At 45.7% G+C, this 21,187-nt stretch overlaps 1 protein-coding gene across 2 annotated transcripts in view; it reads left to right on the top strand.

Annotated features, from left to right (window-relative positions):
* EPC1 (enhancer of polycomb 1) overlaps positions 1-21,187 on the top strand; it is a 1,219,015-nt gene that overhangs the window by 840,810 nt on the left and 357,018 nt on the right. For both annotated transcript variants that reach the window (XM_085631852.1, XM_085631851.1), the window contains exons 7-9: positions 20,533-20,703; positions 20,787-20,876; positions 20,968-21,116. In XM_085631852.1, coding sequence (XP_085487978.1) covers positions 20,533-20,703; positions 20,787-20,876; positions 20,968-21,116 — 410 coding nt within the window. The remainder of the gene's footprint in view (positions 1-20,532; positions 20,704-20,786; positions 20,877-20,967; positions 21,117-21,187) is intronic.

Raw genomic sequence — 21,187 nt, 5'->3', positions numbered from 1 at the left:
TTGATTTTGTGGTGGAAAAGGGTGCTGAGTTTGTCGCAGAGGTCTTCTTAGGGTGGGATGTCGGTGGACTCGCTGGTAGGTTGGGCGAACTCCTTGATGATGTTGAAGAGTTCTTTGCTTTTGTGTGCGTGGGTGGAGATTCTGTCTTTGATCGCTTTTTTTCCTTGTTTTTCTGATGAGTTGGTGGTGGACTTTGGTGGCGGCTCTGAAGTTGTTGTGGGCTTCTGTGGATTTGGTGTTCCTCCAGTCCTTTTCGAGGCGGCGGCAAGTGTGTCTGGACTCTGAAAGTTCGGGGTTAAACCATCTAGCTTTTTTGGTGTGGGTGTTGTTTTTCTTAAGGGGGGCTAAGGTGTTGGCGCTGTCGGTGATCCATCTGTGCTGGGTTCGGGCTGCGGCGTTGGGGTCGTCGTTTTCCGCGACGGTATGGGTGGAGTTGCTGAGTGATGAGGTTAGCTGGTCGCCTGTGATTCTGGTCCAATTTCTTCGTGGGAGCAGGTGCTGGTGTCTGTGGCAGGAGGGTGTTCTGAAGGTGAACTGGACGCATCGATGGTCGGTCCATAGGAGTTCAGTGGTGTGGCTGGAGGTGATGGAGTTTCCTGTTGTGAAGAGGGGGTCGAGGGTGTGTCCTGCTGAGTGCGTGGGTTCGGTCACGATCTGGAGTCCAATGTTGTGGAGGTTGTCGAGGTGGAAGTTTAGGTCTCCCAGCATGGTGTAGTTGGTGGATGCAATGGCCTGTGGGGAGATGATGTCCGTGATGGATTCGGCAAAAGGTCCGCGGGGTCCAGGGGGTCGGTTGATGAGGTTTCCTCGGAGGGTGGTGGTGGGGCTGGCCAGTATCTTGAAGTGAAGGTGTTCCATCAGATCTGTGGGCTCGTCGGGGAGTGTGCTCAGGCGGAGGGTGGCTTTGTGGACAATAGCGATTCCTCCTGGGCAGTTGGGGCGGTACTTCCTGTAGATCTTGTATCCTTGGGGGATGGCGATGTCCGGTCCCGAGGAGGTGTTGGTCCAGGTGTCGGTGAAGTATGCCACGTCCGGTGTGGTGCTGTCAAGGGGGTCCTAGATTTCAGGGGCGTGTTTGTGGAGGGATCGGACATTGAGGAGGATGCATTGCGGGTCTTCGGTTCGGGTGTGTTCTTGCGGGTGGGTTGCGCTGGGGCCGTGGTCTTGGCGGTGCTGCAGGTGTGCCGGCAGCGGTGACCGCTGAAGGGTCCGTGGGTGTCGGCCGGTGATGCTAGCTTGCAGTTGTTGTTGCTGCCTGGTTTGAGGGTGTGGAGTGTCGCCGGGTCATAGCGTTGGCGGTGCAGAGATCCAGGGTTCTTGGCGCTGGTCATGGTCGGGTCGCGGACGGGCGCAGACGGGCTTGCCTTTGGCGCACCAGCGGCGCGGCCACCATTAAGTAGGGGTCGGAGAGGGCTGGACAGCTGGGAGGCGGGAGCCAGAAGGAGAGCAGGATTGGTCGTGCTGGGGGGTGGGGGAGCCGCGGGGGAAAACAGGCGGGAGAGGAAAAATAAGGGGGGGGGGGTGGGGAGTGAAATAAGGCAGAAAGCAGAAAAGTGCAGAAACGATCTGAAAAAGGGTGAAAAACGAGTGAAGAGCGGACAGCGGAGCGAGACAAAGGAGAACAGAGGTCCACTGGACCACCAGTGAGGCTAAGGGAATTAAGGAAAAAGTGTAAAAAATTAGAAAAGGTAGGAAAAGCGAAGAAACAGAAAAAGACGGTGGGAGAAAAGAGAAGAGTGAAAAACGAAGCGGAGCGAGGCAGAGGGGAACAGGGGTCCACTGGACCACCAGGGATGAGGCGCAGGAGATCCTGCGGGTGGAGGAGGGCCTCGAACACCAGCACACGAGAGTGCAAATGCAGGGACAGGCCTCACTTAATGGTGGAGCCGCGAGGGAGGGGGAGCAGTTTTACTGACAATGATCAAGGGAAAGCTGGTGCTGGTGTTCACAGACACCACTGCCATGTGGTACTGCAACAAACAGTGCGGGTGGATTCGTGGAACCTTTGTCAAGAGGTTTTGCGTCTCTGAACATGGCTGGGATGCCATGGCATTTCCCTGGTGGTTCAACTCCTTGCAGGCTCTCTGAACGTCAGGGCAGACAACTCAGTCAAAGTTGCCTAGCGGATCACAAATGGCTTGTCCATCCAGAGGTGGTGCAAAGTCTCTTTCAGCAGTGGAAAGCACCTTGGTCCGATCTGTTTGCCAGCTGCAGCAATGTCAGTAGTTTTACATGCTGGAGTTTCCAAGGTGACTCTCCCTCAGAGACGCTTTTCATCTTGAGTGGAGCTCCTGCCTTCTGTATGCCTTTCCGCCTATACCACTCCTGCCCAAGTTATTCTTGTGGCTCCAGATTAAGCACTGAGAGGCGGGTGTCTCGAGCTGTTGAGTAGAAACATTAGTCTCTCGATCAGGTTGCTTCTTCGAGAAGAACTTCTGTTGCTGTAACAGAGGAAGATTCTGCACCCTTCACCTTCATGCATGGAGATTGAGCTGCGACAGTTGACCGCTTTTGACCTTTCTCCTGAACTCTGTGATATTATTCTGCCAGCCAGGCGCCCCTCCAACAAGTCGATATCTGCCTGCCTTTGGGATAAATTTGCGGCATGGTGGGATTCTTAAAACATCAACCTTCTTTCTTCACCTCATTCTAAGGTTCTCATGTTTACTCTATCTGTGGCCCAGCAGGGCTGTATTCTGGGTACAGTTAAAGGTTATTTATTGGCCGTTTTTGCGGTTGCCAGACAAACCTTCTTTATTCAAGTCACTATTATTGTTCTACCCTAATTGCACAAAAGAGTTCCAAGTGAGGATCAACTCTTCATGTAGTACATAGGAGCAAAGAAAGGAAAGGCTGTGCAAAAATGGACCATCTCAAGATGGATAGTGCTCTGCATTAAGAACTGCTATGCATTGGCCAAGAAGCAACTCCCCCTGATGGTTTGCATGCTTGTTGCTCTCGAGCTATGGCTGCAACCACTGCATTAGCTCAAGGAGTCCCCGTCCTTGACATCTATCAAAGCAAACATAAGGATGTGAAAGACATAGCGCTGAATCTTTTTAGACACTCACCCCCAGTCACAGATCTGGGTTGAATCTGTCCATCAATTGTTCTTTTTGCATTTGTCACCCGAGTGGGATGGGTATGCCCAGACGTGGGTCCCGTGCTCTCCATGCCACTGGAGTCAAGCTATCCTTGCTGATGAGGGGTGAAACCCCGAAACCAATCCCAAGATGCTTGTTTTCAGTCCAGGGAGGACTTGGCCTGGCAGTTAGGGCTGGACTGTTCCCATTGGGGCAGGGTCAAGACTGATTTGCATATTGCTGGGTCCAAACTGGAATGGCATGGTGAGCAAAGAAACAATGGATTTAGGCTGAGAGCTCTGTACTGAGGTGAATATATGAAATTGTTCTGCATTCTGTCCATCAACTGTTGTTTTTGCATTTGTCACCCCGAGTGGGACGGGTATGCCCAGACGTGGGTCCCATGCTCTCCATGCCACTGGAGTCAAGCTACCCTGGCTTTGAGGGGTGAAACCCCGAAACCAGTCCTAGGATGCTTGTTTCCAGTCTAGGGAGGATTTGGACTGGCAGTTCGGGCTGGACTGTTTCCATTGGGGCAGGGTCAAGACTGATTTGCATATGGCTGGGTCCAAACTGTAATGGCATGATGAGCAAAGAAACAATGGATTTAGGCTGAGAGCTCTTTACTGAAGTGAATGTATGACATTGTTCTGCCATCTGTCCATCAATAGTTCTTTTTGTACTGGACATATATCAGAAAGCTACGTGGGCATCTTTGCACATGTTTACCAAGCACTGCTGTCTGAAAAGCCAGGTCTGTCATGACGGGCACTTTGCCTGTTCGGTCATTTAGGACCTTTTGGTTGAAATTAGCTTTGCAGACCCACCTCAAGGGAGGCATTGCTTGAGTATCTATTCTAAGGTAACCATTCATGCAAAGTAGTCACTCATGGTGGTGGTGTTCGTCAGAAAATCTTGTCAAGGAAATGAATTTCCATCAAGACATTCCGACTCAATCAATAGTGAGAGATGCCTCCCTAACAGGCCGGGGTGTTCATGTGGACCATCCACAGATAAAAGACATGTTCTTTCAGAAGAAACAATCTTACCACATCAACATTTTGGAATTGAGGGCAGTACATCTACTCATGAAGGCTTTTGTCCCATTTCAGAACAAACTCTCTCCTTGTTCAGACTGACAATTTAACAAACATGCTTTATCTGAACAAGCAGGGAGGGACAATTCAGACCTTTGTCTCTGGAAGCACAAACAATCTGGAAGTGGTTCATATTCAGGAATCTCATAATTAGAGCGGCTCATCTACCTGAAAAAAATCATGAATCAACTACAAACCAGGCACACTGGGGAATGCCCTATTGCATCGACTAGTCAGGCAGATTTCTTTGCTTTTTCTCTGATTTCCCTACTGCCAACAGTGATCATCAAGCTATCACACTCCAGGGCCAGAATGATTCTCATTGCTCCGAAGTGGCCCACACAATTGTGGCTCACGGATCTCCTTAACCTTTGCGATTGTGCACACAGCAAGATGGTGTGCAGATTTGATCTACTTAAGAAGCACGGAGGCCAACCTTCACTCGTTGAACTTGGCTGCAGGGCAGGATTCTATGTTGGTAGTCATCTTTCCTCTGGCAATGGGGAATCTCCCAGTAGCAATTCACCTAGCAGACTTCTTTACTGTGAATACAGAGCAGATTCTCTCGTTGTCTCGTCGTATCCTATGCCAACGACCTCACCAATGACCCCACCACCACCATAATCAACTTCCAGGAAGGAATGGAGAACGTTGCATCCTGGATGAGCAGCAGCTACCTGAAGCTCAACTCGGAGAAGATAGAGGACCTCATCTTCGGACCCTCCCCCTCCGCATGGGAGAACACCTAGTGGCCCACTGCCCTCGGCAACCCTCCCTCTCCATGACCCGACTGATCAGTGCCGTCGCCTCCAGCTGTTTCAACTCCCTATGCATCCTCTTAAAGACCTTCAACTGGATCTCCCGAATCAAGAAAGACCGTCACCCACGCACTCATAACCAGCAGACTAGACTACGGAAACGCCCTCTACGCCGGGATCAACAAGTCCTTACTCCGCAAGCTCCAGACCATACAGAACACCGCAGCAAGACTCGTACTCGGCATCCCTCGACACAAACACATCACCCAACACCTGCGGAACCTCCACTGACTCGCCGTTGAGAAGAGAGTTACTTTCAAGAAGTTTATCCACTCTTACAAATGCCTCCACAACACCGGACCCAAATACCTCAACAAAAGAATCTCCTTCCACATACCGAAAAGAAACCTCCGATCCGCCGACCTCGCCCTCGCCGATATCCCTCGCATCCACAGAGCCAGAACAGGTGGAAGAGCCTTCTTCTGCATCACGGCCAAGACCCGGAATGAGCTCCCTATCGACATCAGACGAGCTCCCTCACTGAACATCTTCAGGAAGACACTCAAGACCTAGCTTTTTTACTAGGCCACCTTAAGACCCTCATGGGCGAGTAGTGTGCTAAAAATTCCCCTGATTTTTTGATTCAGTGACTAAATACACTATTTAGTGTTGGGTCATCCCTTGCATTAAGATCTGCTATTCCCTACCACCTCTTCATGCAGGGTACTGCTTCAGAAGTCCTCTATAAGGTGAGGAATCATTTGGAAAATTCACCTTCAGAAGAAATAGTATATTTGTAGCATGTGTTGACTGCAGATATACATGCTCTGCTCATTCCTGCCATCTAGTGTTTGGTTTGAACTCTACAACTTGTTTTTCTCAAACAAGTCCTTTATTGTTACTTTGACGTTAAGTTTTCTCCTCTTCAAGAGCATGCGCATGTTCAATGGCTCCCTTGTTAGATTTATTTTTTACGCCATCTTGTTCAAACGGATTGCCCCGGAGCTCTGTACATCTTCGACGCCTTTGTGGCCTGTGGTTGCGCAACGGACTCAAAGCAGCTTCTACTGGAAGAATCCAACTTTGCTTCTTCATCGCCAGCCAACAGATTCAAGTTTTCAGCTACTATTCCGTTCGGGTCGCTTCAGCACGAGAGCCCCTTCCAAGTTCTGCAGAGAATGTTTGGCTCCAAGTGATAAAAAGTAAAAAAGAAAGAGACTTTTCAGGAACTTCCCTCGATGTGGGGCTCTGACCATGACGTCTGCAACCTCTGCTTGTCGTCGGAGCACAATGAGCAGGAGTGTGCTGCCTGCAGCCTGTTCAAGACTAAGACAGCCTTACACAGCAGATGCGACCGGCGCCTAGCTCATACCATGGAGATGGCGTCGGATGCTGAATTATCTGGAGATGAAGAGTACCAGCTAGAGATCAGGGACAAGGATGAAGAGGATTTTCCTGTGAAGGGCAGTGGCATCTTGTTCAGTCCGCTCTATGTCACCTCCGATGACTCCAGCCAACATAAGGAGGGAGACAGTGATGAGTCAATGTCGACCTGTGGAAACCTCTGGAAACCTCTGGAAGGGCAGACTGCATCAGGATACGCCCCAGAATGGAGATAACACAGGTCATGAGTACACAATGTCCCCAGATGCCCACACATAACAAAAGACTACACGGCCAGCCATCCCACCATCGTCTTGGTGCGCCACCGCCTTCGGGTTCTGGCTGACTCTGGGAGCATTCCTTGGAGCCAATGCAGGGTGAGACTGCGCTCAATCCTGATCAGACTCCAGGCCACAAGGATAGACATGGACAGACCTCACAGTTCTTGCCGCCGCCACTGCACTTGGTGCCAACAAAGCCATCAACACTTGAGCAGCCTATGCCACCAACAAAACCTTTGACGCCCGCCCTGTTTCGGGTGTGCAAAGCCGTCGGAGCCAACCAAATGTACTGTGTCGATGCAGCATACCCCATTGGAGCCGAGCCATACGTCGACTCTGAAGAAACCATCAGGGCACAGCCATGTGTCGACTCCAATTAAATCGACGGCATCAACATCCCACACTCTTGTGAAGCACAGGAAGAAAAAAGTGATAAGGGCATGGCGTCCCAAAAAAGTACAACCACAGCAACTTCAGATAAGGAGTAAAATAAATTGAGAACCTTCAAGAACTAATCGTCGGAAAACGTTTTCTAGAAGAGGTCTTTTGCCTGAGAGGGCCCACAAACAGAAAAGGCTGGACATTGAACTACCTCAGCCTCTTCCAAAGAAAGAGTATGGAGCATAAAGCCACAAGTCCTGTGCCACTTGACATTACACCACCTCCACAACCTATGTCACCATCATCCACATATTCAGACGATGCAGACGCTGGGAGCCCTAGTTTTTATACTTGTGATACAAACTCAGAGGGAGCCCTTCCCCAAGGCCCAGTCCCTTGGGACGCATATGATGTAGTGTTGCGAGACCCAGACATAGAGGTGCCGGTCCCAGCTAAAGCTTCAGTGCCTGATGATACTTCCTCCTACCATACAGTCATTCAGCTTGCTGCTGAATATCATAAAGTACAAATGCATACAACTGAGGAAGAAACAGACTTCTTGGTTGAGACACTCTCCAAGACTGAATGCTCCATTTAACACTTACCAATGATAGGGTCAATGCTGAAAGTCTCAAAGTACATCTCCTGAGGCTTGAGCCGGGAGATCGAGGCTGCCGCGCTGTGCGAGGTGTCTTGTGTGCTGCAATTGCTGACACAGGTGGCATTATATCTGTTTCCTACACCGAGTATTTTTAGTGTGTTTTTACCCTGATTGAAATTTTATGTCAAATATACTTTTTAACATCCTTTTAATATTCTGTACATTGGGGCTGATCTTACCGTTTACATTCTTCTTTTAACGTGTCCTCTGCATCGCATTACACGACTCCCGCCCGCCCGCCATCTTGGAGGTATCGCGGGGAGCAGTCTAGCGTCTGCTCCCCACACACTACTTAGAGGGCCATGGTGCAAGCGCGCAGCGGGCGCGCGCAGCGGACGCGCCGGCGGCGCGCCAAAGGCAAGCCCGTCTGCGCCCGGACGTCGCCAGGCGCCAGGGACTATGCCACGTGTAAACTAGTATGTAGTGGTGCTGAACTTAGGCTCATTTGTGCTAGGTCACCTCTGACTAGCTTGTCTTGCCACAATGCGGTGCCACACTCTCTGGAAGGACCCATTTCCTGCACACAATGTAGATTTCAGAGTAATTGGGAAGCTGAAATTCTACAAAATGTTCCCTCAGTATATATTCCTGGCAGTATGATACCGAGCCCCCTGTGCCCCCGGACATCAACATGACCAGCAATAGCTATATCCCGACTCCTAAAACTTCACAACTCAACCACTGGAAGGGCTTTTTAAGTAATGTGAGATCGCTCCCTACACGCTCAGAGATCTGGGATTTACTTACGACCGACTTACCTGATGTGGGTTTCCTGACTGAGACCTGGTTGAAACCCACCTGTGGCCCAGATATTAAGACTGCCATCCCTGATGGCTATAGGATGCTGCGGCTCGATAGGCCGCTGAAAACCGGGGGGGGGGTGGGGGGGGGGGGGGGGGGGGAGGGGTTGCAATCCTTCATAATGATCACGCAAAAATTTCTATCTTAGACCAACGCACCAATGCCCAAATCGAGATCTTGATCTTTAAAATGGAAATGGTCACCCATGACTTTTGGAGAGGGGCACTGGTCTATCGCCCCCCTGGCCCTATAAAGGATTTCTCCTCTCAGTTAATGGAATTAATAGCCCCCATGTGATTGCTTCGGAGAATTTCCTATTATTAGGTGATTTTAATATACACAGCGACAATCTTTCGCTTCCCGAAATATCAGCCTTTGTCTCTGATTTATCCACACTGCACCTTACCAAAAACAATGAGGGTCCCACACACACGGCTGGCCACACTATAGACATCATTTTTTCTAACTCTGACTGGCTTATTTGTAAAGCCCCCCGCCCGATTGTGCTGGACTGATCATGCTCTTATCAGTTTCCAAGCGCAGTACTCTCTTATGTCCTCTTCTATGGCAGCACACATCCAATTCTCCTATAGACAATGGTCTAAAATCAATCCGGAGTCTTTCTCATTAGCTTTTATTCCTCCCAGGTATCCCCCGACCAATAATATAGAAGACAATCTTACCCTTTTTAACACTACTGTTTTAGCGGCCATCAATTCTATTGCCCCTGTAAAGATATGTTCTAAAGCCCCTAGGAACAATTTGGCGGTCTGGTTCACTCCGGAACTACGTACAACGAAATGTCGATGCAAAAATCTGGAAAGAAAGTGGCGGTGCACCCACCTAGATACCGATAAAGCAAACTTTAGAGCCGTGCTAACTCTCTATCATAAAGAAATCAAACAAGCCCGCAGAACATATATAGCTGCGCAATTAAGGCTAGCAGGTAATGCACCGAAAATCCTCCACCAAATTTTGCAAGATTTTACTTGTCCGAAAGCTTGTGATTTGGACAACAAGCATTCCCAGTCTCTCTGTAATAAAATCAGCTCTTGTCTCATACAAAAAATCGATACCATCTATGACAAATTCTCTAATACTTGTCGCACTTCACTGTCCGACGACATTGTGAAACCCCCTATTGTCAAACACGCAACTTTGCTGACCCTTCCTCCCCTCTTACGGGATGAGACCGCCACACTATTACGCAATGTTAAATCTGGCTCTCCCGTAGATGTTATGCCTGCAAGATTAGGGACCTCTCTTGCTCACGCACTAGCAGACCCTGTCACCCTGCTGTTTAACTCCTCTTTAAGTAAGGGGCTAGTTCCCCTCTCTTGGAAAGCTGCACAGGTCATCCCACTACGTAAAAATAACAAGCTTCCTATGGATGACCTCGCCAACCTGCGCCCTATCTCCCTCCTCCTTTATTTGAGCAAGGTCCTCGAGAAGTATGTGAATAAACACATCTCGAACCATATCGAAGCGACTGGCTACCTGGACCCATCCCAATCAGGGTTTCGTGCAAACTACAGCACCGAGACTGCCCTGGTTGCTGTTACCGATTGCATTAGACGGACGCTCGATCAGGGACAATCTGCCATCCTGGTCCTTTTAGACCTTTCCGCCGCTTTCGATACGGTTGACCATCTGACCTTGCTCGAAAGATTAAGAGGGGCAGGATTAGGGGGTACGGCGCTCAGTTGGGTAACTAGCTTCCTTACTGACCGCACACAAACCTTGAACCTTGGCCCTTTCCGCTCCACCACCGAGTGTCTGACCAAGGGCGTGCCACAGGGCTCTTGTTTGAGCCCTACGTTGTTTAACATCTATGTGGGCCCCCTTGCTTCTCTTCTAAGATCTCTTGGGTTCATCCCCATATCCTATGCGGATGATACCCAACTTATCTTCCCATTTGATAAATCTTCACTGACTGCCCAAACTTGTTTCTCCCAAGGTATGCTGGCCATTTCGGAGTGGATGAGTGGTAATTTCCTGCAGCTGAATGCCAGCAAAACGGAAATCATCCTCTATGGAGATGCCTCCATCATGTGGTCACCAACCTGGTGGCCAACTGAGTTGGGGCCCGCTCCGTTGCCTAAACTTACAGTAAAAAAACATGAAGGATCATGTTTCTTACACCGTCAGTGCATGCTTCTTTACACTGCGCCTTTTGAAGAAAGCTCTTCCCTATCTCCCGGACTCTTTTCGCAAGACACTTGTTCAGGCTCTGGTATTAAATAAACTGGATTACTGCAACGCCCATAATGGTCGCTGCCAATGAATCTGACCTTAACCGTCTGCAAGTGGTGCAAAACACCGCAGCACGACTGGTCACCAAAGCCCCAGGCAGATCTGCCTCTATTCCGCTGCTTCGGCAATTGCACTGGTTACCAGTGAGGAAACGAGTCACGTTTAAACTCTGTTGCCTGACCCACAAAGCATTGTGGGGCCCCGGCCCTTCCTACCTGACTGAAAGGCTCCTCCAATATATTCCCAACCGCGACCTGAGATCAGGCTCCAAATCGCTGTTACTCATTCCGAGGGTAAAGAGAGCACGGTTAGGAGGTAGATCTTTCTCCTACCAAGCACTGTTGGTCTTGAATCAGCGTCCCCTCCCGCTTAGACAGTGCTACGATTACCTTGGGTTCAGAAAGATACTAAAGACCACCCTTTTTTCAGAATGATTCCGCTACATCATCTTCGCACAGTTCTGCCAGCGCCGAGAGACCCCTTCGGGGGTGATTCACGCGCTCTACAAACTATTTAACATAACATAACATAACATATTCAAAGACCCAGTCTAGTCTAGGACACTAAGACGACATATTGAACGGAAATGCAAGCCTTCTCTTACTGACCCACTTTACATCAGGAGACACGCACCAGCTGATTCCCTGTTTCTAACAACTTTAAGTAAGAGAGCAGCCTCCCAGAGTACTGGAGACGCTCCTCCTCCTGATAAATAAAGCATACACTTAGATGCAGCAGGGAAACTGCTCGCAGTCAGCTATGCACATCATTGGTACATGGCCAACTCAGTGGGTTTGCTATCGCTCTAGAACAGGGCCACTTGGGATGACATGGAAGAGTTGCTACAACTTCTCCCAGAGCAATACAAAAAAGAGGGGAGGAGTTAATTACTAAAGGAAGGCAGATCTCAAATACAACTATATGCTGCGTCCTAGACAGCCCAGGCACCACAGCAAGAGGGATAGACTCCTCAATACCCCTGCGTAGGCAGGCCTGGCTATGTATCACTGGGCTCAAACCTGAGAAGCAACAACATCTGCTGAACATCCCATTTGATGGCTAACATCTCTTCAGGCAGGAGGTAGACTCCCAGTTAGAAGAAAAAAGAGGAAACAGAGACTGCAAAATCCTTGGGGGCACTGCATACCACTACAACACGTTAGCAGTACTTTCGTAGATACCTTGACAGAGGTGCCTCCAAGACCCTCACCTCTGGCACCAGGACTTATCATAAGGAACAGCAAACATATCACCAGCAAGGGGGTATAAGTTACAACAGAGGAGCCTTCAAGTGGGGTAACCAGAGAGGCAAAGTAGGGTAACTTCTGGAAAAGGGAGCCTTCACCTCCAAGCCATGACTCACCCTCAGCATCTTCACTTTCTCAAAGAGGAGATAAAAGCTTTCTTGTTAAAAGGTGCATAGAGCCCGTTCCATGTAGGCATCGCAGCAAGGAGGTATACTCCCTATACTTTTTAATCCACAAACCAGACGGGGGCTCAGGCCGATACTGGACCTACACTCTTTCAGCCATTACATTCTGTCAGAACACTTTCACATGGTGACATTTCAGGATGTAATACTACTTCTACAAGAAGGCGACTTTATGACAGGGCATGACCTGAAGGACGCATACTTTCATTCACCCGGCACATCAGCGGTACTTCAGGTTCGTGGACAGTGGATGTCATTACCAGTTCAAGGTTCTGCCATTTTGGGTGATGACAGCCCCAAGCGTGTTTACCTAGTGCCTAGCAGTGGTGGCAACCCATCTGATAAGACAAAATATTCATGTCTTTCTGTATCTCAAAGATTGGCTGATCAAGAGTTCAACGAGACATAGATCTCTTCAGGACACTGGCCACCATCAATCTGTTACAGTAATTGGGTACACAATAAATGCCACAAAATCAAATTCACAGCCTCTTCAGGTACAGCCCATTTGGGAGCAGTCCTCAGTTTGGTCTCAGCCACAGCATACTCCAATTCCCAGAGGGTTCTCAATCTCTAGAACCACCTGGTTCTTTTTCAGCCACTTTGTTGCCTTTCAGTTACAGTGATGTGCCTGCTGGGCATGATGGCCTCCAGTATAGCAATAGTTCCTCATGCTAGACTCCAGATGCGACCTTTACAGGAGTGTCTAGCATCTCAGTGGTCACAAGCGGGTGTCAGTTTAGAGGATCTGATTTTGGTTTTGCTCAGGGTTCGTCAATCATTGCAGTGGTGGGGCACAGTGAATTTACTCAAGGGTAGACCTGTTTTGGACTTGATCCCGTAAATGACTATCACCGCAAATGCATCACTCTTAGAGTGAGGCGCGCATATAGAGGACATGACCGTTCAGGGTCGTTGGACCAGTCAAGCAAAATAACTTTATTTGGGTACAAGAACCATAAAAGTTTGACACAAATACTTTACTAAGATAAAATGCATATATGATTTACAGAAACATGGGTAAAAACAAATATTAATAACAATCAATAGAAAGGTGCATACAATATTAAAAGAGATATGGACCCTATTATCAAATACCCTAAGCATCCATCTTTAGTATCACCCATGCAATATCGACCATTTAACTAATTTATAAGAAAGAATTACTCGAAATGTCTTCAGTTATAATGGCTCATAACGTTTTCTTATGGACAACTGCAACTCTAATAAAATTCAAAGCAGCAGTGCAAATGGTTAAAGTAGACAATGACAATAGAAAATTCAAACCGCCAATATAAGTGCATGGCCTTATTTCCCTCAGTAATGGGATAAAAAATGTCCCCCTCAGATCTTTATAAATGGGACAGAACAAAATAAAGTGCAATGTGCTCTGTACTGCCAAATTGTCACATGGACAGGGTGATAAGCTATGAGCACAACCCGATTGTTTAGAGAAGGCAACTAAATAGTGCAATGTATTTAATTGAAACCTAGTCAGATAAAATCGCACTTGAACGTTAGTAGTAATAGTTAGATAACATTTCTGTTCTCCAGGGGCTAAACATAGAGGATCTGATACTACCAGTTGTGCACGGCGCAGTTGGACCGTGCGAGGGATGCCTTTTTCATAACATCTTTCGCATTTATGTTAATACTTGTTGGATTTTTGTAATAATGCCCCAGACCTAGCTCTTATAAATTTTCCTTCACAAAGCGAAGCCAGGGAATAGACCGTGCATTATCTAACTTGATACAATCTTGGACAACGTCTCTTGAGAGCATTAGGTCCTCAGATGACCAAATCTTGCTCATAAAAGCAATGGAGCAATAGCAATTTGATCTTCAAGGTAGGCCAACCCTAGCTCCTGGTGGCAAAAATATGTGGGTGCACTATTAGGAACCAATAATAATCTCTTTATAAATTTATTTTCAAGGACCTGCAACTGTCGGGTATTGTGATAGCCCAAGACTCCTGCCCGATAAGATGCCACCGACAAACATTTTGCTTTATAGAGAGTAACCTGTTCTATCACTGGTTTATGGCCTAGCTTGCGGGCGAAGCGAAATAATCCTTCCACATCCCGACTGGTATGTTGTGTCCTAGCTGCGATAAGATGGTCACAAGTCACAGTATCATTAAAAATGTTCCCTAGCTATGTAAAATGTTTCAGTTTGTCAATGGTCTTGCCCCTAACCTCAAATGTTCTTGTTTTAGTACCTTTAGGGCCACAGACCATGACATAAGATTTAATAAAATTCACTTTTAAATCCAATGATGCCATAAAGTCAGTAAAAGCATTAAGTGATTTTTGGAGGCTATTGGCTGTCAGGGCCATTAAAACAGTATTGTCCGTGTAGGATAACAATGGGATCGGTTTGCCCCCAGTTTTAGGAAAATCAAATTCCTTCTCTTTTAAAAACGCTTCTAAACCGTTAGTATACAATAAAAAAAGGAAGGAAGCTAAAATACAGCCCTGTCAGGCACCTTCTGTAGACATAATGGGGCCTGTCTTCTCTCCCCGGGACCATAACGTACAGCAACCGTTGTGGAGGTGTGAAGCCTACGTAGAAGGGATATAAGAGCTTCTTCAAAACCCATTTGCTCCATCAACCCCCACAATGTTTCCCAGTTAACCGTATCAAAAGCACTGGACAAGTCCATGAAGGCCAGATGGATAGAACCCCTCCTGGCTTTCATGAACTTGCCCATAATAGGGGACAGGTGGAGGCACTGTTCGGTAGTACCCATCCCCTTCTACATCCATATAGCAGTCTTGACACAATCCACCCAGGTTTTCAATTCGCCCAAGGATAACCCTCCCCAGTATTTTTGCAGTAGCATTGATTACAGAAATGGGCCTGTAGCAGGCGAGCTCATTCCTACTGCCCTTCTTATATACTGGAACAACAATTGCCTCCTTCCAGGTTGATGGAATGGGGCCTATCACTACAGCTTTAAAAAACATTGGTGAGTATGGGTGCCCGTAATATAGTATTGTTTATAAACAAATCAAGAGGAACCCCATCTGGGCCAGGGCTTTCATACTAGTTCCCTTTGTTAGAGCCTCCTCTACCTCTATCACTGCAATCGATAAACTTAATTGTGAGGCCAAACTTAAATCAAATACCGGTTCCCCGCTTGTTTCGACTATTGAGGAATTTTTTGGATTGAATATAGTTGAAAAGTAGGATTCACAGATAGACCCCGAGATCAGCGAATCCCATGTTTAGGTTCATCCTTAAATGGAGGGCGATTAATTATGTCCCAGAAACTCTTTGAATCTTTCAGAGCGCTCACTCTCTCCAGGTCCTCCCAGGCGAAACTCCTCAATTCATCTAGTCTTTGTTTGATAGTACGCTTATAGATCTGCCTTATATTTTTGATTTGTGTTCTCTCATGTGGGGTGGTATGAAGGGCCATTTTAAGATTCCGATGTGCTCTAGAGCAGTGCGCATTAAACCATCGCACCTCCTGGGGTTCCCTCCGAACCGATCTGGTCAGGTCTTTTGCGACATCTGCACAGATCAGTTCAAAGTCTTGAACCACCTCATCAGGGGAAGTATCGTCCTGGAGGCAATTTATAATAGAATTCAAGCCTTAACAAGTTTTGCTTTAAATTGGGTGGGATCAACTTTACCTCGATTTAGCCTCCTTCCTGTGTATTGGTTAAAATCAATAGGGCATCCATCTCCTTTCCCTAGCCTGTGCTCCCTTTTAGTGAGTCTCTGTTTGACCTGTTATTAGGAGCCTGGGCAAAACCTGTGACGTGAGCTCCATTTGTCAGGGCTGTGAGCCATATGCATCATCCCGCCCCTGGGGACCCTCATTGTCTCCTACAACCTTCCACTACTAAAGGGCTGGTAGTTCAAGCTGCTACAGCTTCTTCGGACCCTAATGTCCTTCTCTTGGTCCCATCAAGCAAAGAATCCAGATGGTTAGAAAGTTGTGGGAGGAATATATTTTCTTCCGAAAGCTCAGCTTTGAGGTCTTTAAACACTACATGTGTTATGGACAGATTTTCTCATTCTCTATGGGACTATGTGGCACAGAGTCTACCTTCTCTTCCAGAGGAAGCCATAAATGAGCTATTGCAGGTGGTGCAAGATGGCCAGGTGGCGGCAAGATTAACCATGAAATGTGGCATTGACACCACTGATTCTGTCGGTAGGGCTATGGCTCAGTCAGTTGCTCTGCACAGGCGTGCATGGCTGTGTCAATCTGTTTTTTCGGAACCTGTGCAAGAGAGCCTAAAAGATATGCCGTTTGATGGTGTCCATTTATTCGGTGAAAAGGTGGATTCGGTTTTAACACTCATCAGATATGGTAGATCTGATAAGTTCACTTAAGTTACTTTTGTAAGCTTGAGTTTGGTTTTCGTTCTTGTGTAGAGGAGTATGTACATGACCGAGTTATGATAGGTTTCTTCTGGTATATCCTGGATGGTGTTGTGCTAAGTGCAGAGGTTTATGTAATACCTGGTGTTTTTAATCCCGGGCAGTTGGGATTACAGAAGTTGTGTTCCATGATAAGTGGGTTTCTTGGTTATTCTGCTGGCTGCAGAAATGCTAGAATCTGTATGTGACCGTTTTTTGCCAGTGTTTAGTTTGTATTATTGCAGGTCTCACAGTAAGAATTACTGTGGAAAAGAGTTTAGGCTCAAAAGTGATACCATTATGGCATCTACTATACTCTTATGTGGAGTAATGCTTGTATGCTGTCGTGTGTGAGATATAACTGTGTGTGTGTGTGTTTGTGCATGGTGTGCTCAGCTTATGTCATTTTAGCCTCACCTACTCTATGTGTACACTTAGATCTCTGTAGTATGGTATCATATATCAGTGAACTTTGGTACCCTTTTGTTAGGTGATTTTGAATTGGTTCACCATTGGAGTCTTGTGGGTATATGAGGTGCCCTTTATTGAGAGGACCCTCATAATACGCTTGGGTAATATGATACAGTGTCTATTATGTATTGTATGGTACGATACTAGAGCCTCTGTCCCAAAATTCCTTCTGATAATTCTCAAGAGGTAGCTGGTAGCCTACATTATTATTTATGTAGCATCTGCTTTTTCCCTAGTACTTGCCCTACATTCACGTGATAGATCAGGTTCTCTACGTCTGCAAGATGTAGAACATTATTAACAAATGCTTATCTTGTGAAGCCTTATGACATTATATTGCTATTTAGGTCTGTCTTTGGCCAGTGCTATTGAGCATGTTCATCCTCTGTCAGCATGATTGAGTGATTACTTTCATGGTATTATATCAGGTTATGTTAGGCCATCTGGCAAACAGGGTATCTTAGGTGATTATTATATTCCCTCTGAAAAACATTTCCCTCTAATGGGTACCGTTTCTTCTCTATGAAGAATTAATATAGGTTGATCCTTGAGAAGGGGTGGTGTGAGCCTCGTAGTTTCTACCGTTTGTTGAAGGCTTTTATTACTGACATTCAGGATCATTGCTCTCTTAGAAGTCAATTCCTTTCATTATCTATCTGTCTATAGTTGATAGTAGATAACTTCTTTCCTTTTTTCCTGCCTCTACGGACTGTAAGTTGGGTTCACACATTGCGACGCGTAGTTCCTAGAGGCTTAGACAATTTAAAATGTGTCCGTTTCAGTGGGTAGACTCTTTTGTTTTGGAATCCTTTTGAAAGTTTTAGGTCTTAGTCTTTTACCACTCAATCTGTAGATGGTTTCTATTCATAAAGCAAGGATTTGTACAATCCTCGGGTTCAGTTAAGCTATCAAGATTTCTTTTTGTTCTTGATATCTTATTTGATTTTATGCTAATATTGTTTAGTGGTAGTCTTTTAGGCAACTTGCATTACTCTGACGGGTTGGATGGTGCTGCTTTTCTAATGTGTAGTACTCTGAGAGGACTAGACCTTTCAGGAAAACTCAACAGCTTTTTGTGGCCTTCTCACATTCAAGAAAAAGTCATGCTATTTCTAAAGCAGGTATTGCATGGTGAATCGTGAAATGTATTTAAATTTGCTACAGAAAAGCCAAACAAACTCTACCATCAGTTCCACATGCACATCCTACTAGAAAGAAAGGTGCTTCAATGTTTTTCTTAGGCAACGTCCCTTTAGCTGATATTTGTGAAGCAGCTACTTGGTCGAATCCCCACACATTCACTAAACACTATTACGTGGATGTCCAGGCAAGACAGCAACCTCTTGTGGGGCAAACAGTTCTACAGACACTATTTCAAATATCTGCACCATCTAATACCTAGAGTCACAGCGATAGGAGTACTGCGTTATAGTCTATGCATAACATGTGTAACTGCAGCCAACACATGCTACAAATTGAGCATGTTACTTACCTCGTAAGCATCTATTCGTAGCATGTAGTGCTGCAGAATTACATGCTAGCACCTGCCTCCCCGGCAGGCATAGGCTGGTGTCCAATTTACATATATTATAGGTACAAATATGTACATATTTTTAGTTTATTTCACACACATTCATTATTTTTTTTTATATTATCCTAACAATGGAGCTGTTAAACATGCGCATCCTCATGAAGATGAGAAAACTCAACATCACGCCAGCAGTAAGACTTCTTCGAGAAAAACAAGTTGTAGAGTCCGAACCCAACACTAGATGGCAGGAGTGTGCATAGCATGTGAATGTGCAGCATCACACCCTAGGAATAGATGCTTACAAAGTAAGTAATATATTCCCTCTAGTGGATACATAATCTTCCTGCAGGTCTCTCACTACCGAATCTCTTGCCTGATGAGCTTATGCCGTGTTTAAGATCCTATGGTATGAAAACATATGATATGCTCCATTTGTCGCTGCCATTGCTGTCTCAGTTTCTCTCTGGATACCTGAATGGTGCACAGATTGAATATCTGAACTGATGCCAGTGTGCTTGTTGGCATATTACATACTCTGGTGACATCACACCTGGAGGCGGAGTTGTGGCTGGTCCCACCTTGTGGCCCTGAAGAGTCATTGATTGGGGAAAGATTTCTATAAAAATGTCACTTAGAGGGAACGAGAGTTGTGATTTGCCTCCCAACTGAACCAAACACAGAGAGGTATAGCAGATGAAATAAAGAGGTGTACTGAGTTCTCATTCGGTATGGTATAGTTGTTATAGACATGATGTGCAGAAATGATTATACCTACATATAGAAAGGTCTACATTTTTCAGCCATCACGAATGTCAGTATAGGCCCAATGGCTTTTTCAGTACTGAGATTCATACTATAAATATAACCCGGTCTTGAAAAATAATGATTCATTCAAAGACACTCATTCAACACATGCTAATCATGATGTATTAATACTTAACACTGTTGCTTCTCCTTTGTATCAGCTGTAAATTGCAGTATTAGCTGAACCCATGGGTAACCAGGAGGAGACAACCTCCTGTCATCAAACCTTCATTAAGGATCCACTGCTGGCATTTGTGCCTATTATCTTCGATCTACCATAGTGTGTACGCTATTCAGCTGTTGACCTATATTGGTATTTGTTATGGCTGACACATGCAAACACTTCTCAGGGTAGGGATGGATACTAATTCCTAACATCACAACCACTTTTTGACCTTATCCTTATCACCCACAGTGAAGATAATTAATCCTGCGATTCTCAGAGATAATTAAAAAACCCTTTAGGGATTCTTTTATACTGTCTTATTTTTTCATCTCAAGAGCTTTCACATCCGGTTGAGCCCGCCCTAACAATTAATTTGGGGTTATAATGGGACATTGATGATGAAGCATGCCACGAAATGTGAGTGATACTTCCCGCTTATAATACAAAACCCACCATACAGGAAGCGGAACTCAGTCCAACTCTTTATTTCATCTGCTATGCTAGTCTATGAAAATATACCCAACTCAATCTGAAGTCTGTAAGGAGTGTTCAGTAGGTGAAAAATCCACCATAAAGTTATCGAAGGTAAGTAACTTTATTTCTTATTAACATGCAGACATAGGACACCGTATTAATTTGGGAATTTTTGAGCGTTAAAATACCCCCCCTCCCTTTCTTGGTGAAGGTTGCAGGATTTCCGTTTATGAAGGTGAATCTTCAAGGTCTATAGTACTATTTTCTGAGTAAAACAGTACAAAAAGATGCGATGGCTGAAACAATTTAAATAGTCTCACAACCCATAACTTTTTTGGGGTGGTGTTTCTTCTTTGTCCCTGCTTTAACGTATGCCATGTTAATTTTCTGGATTTTCTTCTTTTATTGTAGAAGTAATTAATTCTAGAAATAGTCTTTCTCTATAGTTGGTTCATTTATTTTTCTATGCAACTACAAAGCATATCACAGGGATAGTTCTTGTACCTATTTGTATTTGATAATAACTAAAGGTAATTTATGAATCTTCTGCTTGTTCTTACAAATTGTATATTTCTTTCTCAGAAATGTGAGCTTGTACGACCTAAAAGAAAATATGAGAAGAAGCCCAAAGTCTTATCTTCGTCTGCTGCTGCTACTTCCCAACAGACGAATCCTGCCGCGCTGCCTATCTTTATTACCAAGGATCTTAATCAGTATGATTTCCCCAGCTCAGATGAAGACCGTCTCTCCCAGGTTTGCCTATCGTTATTTTTCAGAAAAATTATTTATTTTTTATTCAAACTTGGGCTCTTCTTAGTGTCTTATTTTTGTTACAGCTCCTGTCTGGTTCTTCGGAAGCTGAGGAAGAAAATGATCCAGATGGTGTCTATGCTTTCCGAAGGAAAGCAGGCTGTCAGTACTATGCTGTAAGTAATGAGCTTGTATTAGATGAATTTGTTTGATATTGGGCCATAATGATAGTATTTATTACTTTGTTCACTTTTTTGTCTTTTAAAGCCAAAACTCGACCATATTGGGAACTGGCCTTGGTGTAGTCCAGAACAAGGTGGGTTAGGAGATATTCGCTATAGATACTGCCTAACCACCCTCACCATACCCCAGAGTTGTGTTGGATTAGCACGACGACGGCTTGGGCGAGGTGGAAGGTAAGTCATACATGTTACTATTTCTTCAAATTGTCACTGTTGAATTTATTTTTATCCATTTAGCAAGAAAA

Source organism: Triturus cristatus, chromosome 10, assembly GCF_964204655.1.
Source record: "Triturus cristatus chromosome 10, aTriCri1.1, whole genome shotgun sequence".
Classification (NCBI taxonomy): domain Eukaryota; kingdom Metazoa; phylum Chordata; class Amphibia; order Caudata; family Salamandridae; genus Triturus; species Triturus cristatus.
Note: the sequence above shows the minus strand (reverse complement) of the source record. Positions and strands in the feature narration are given on the sequence as shown.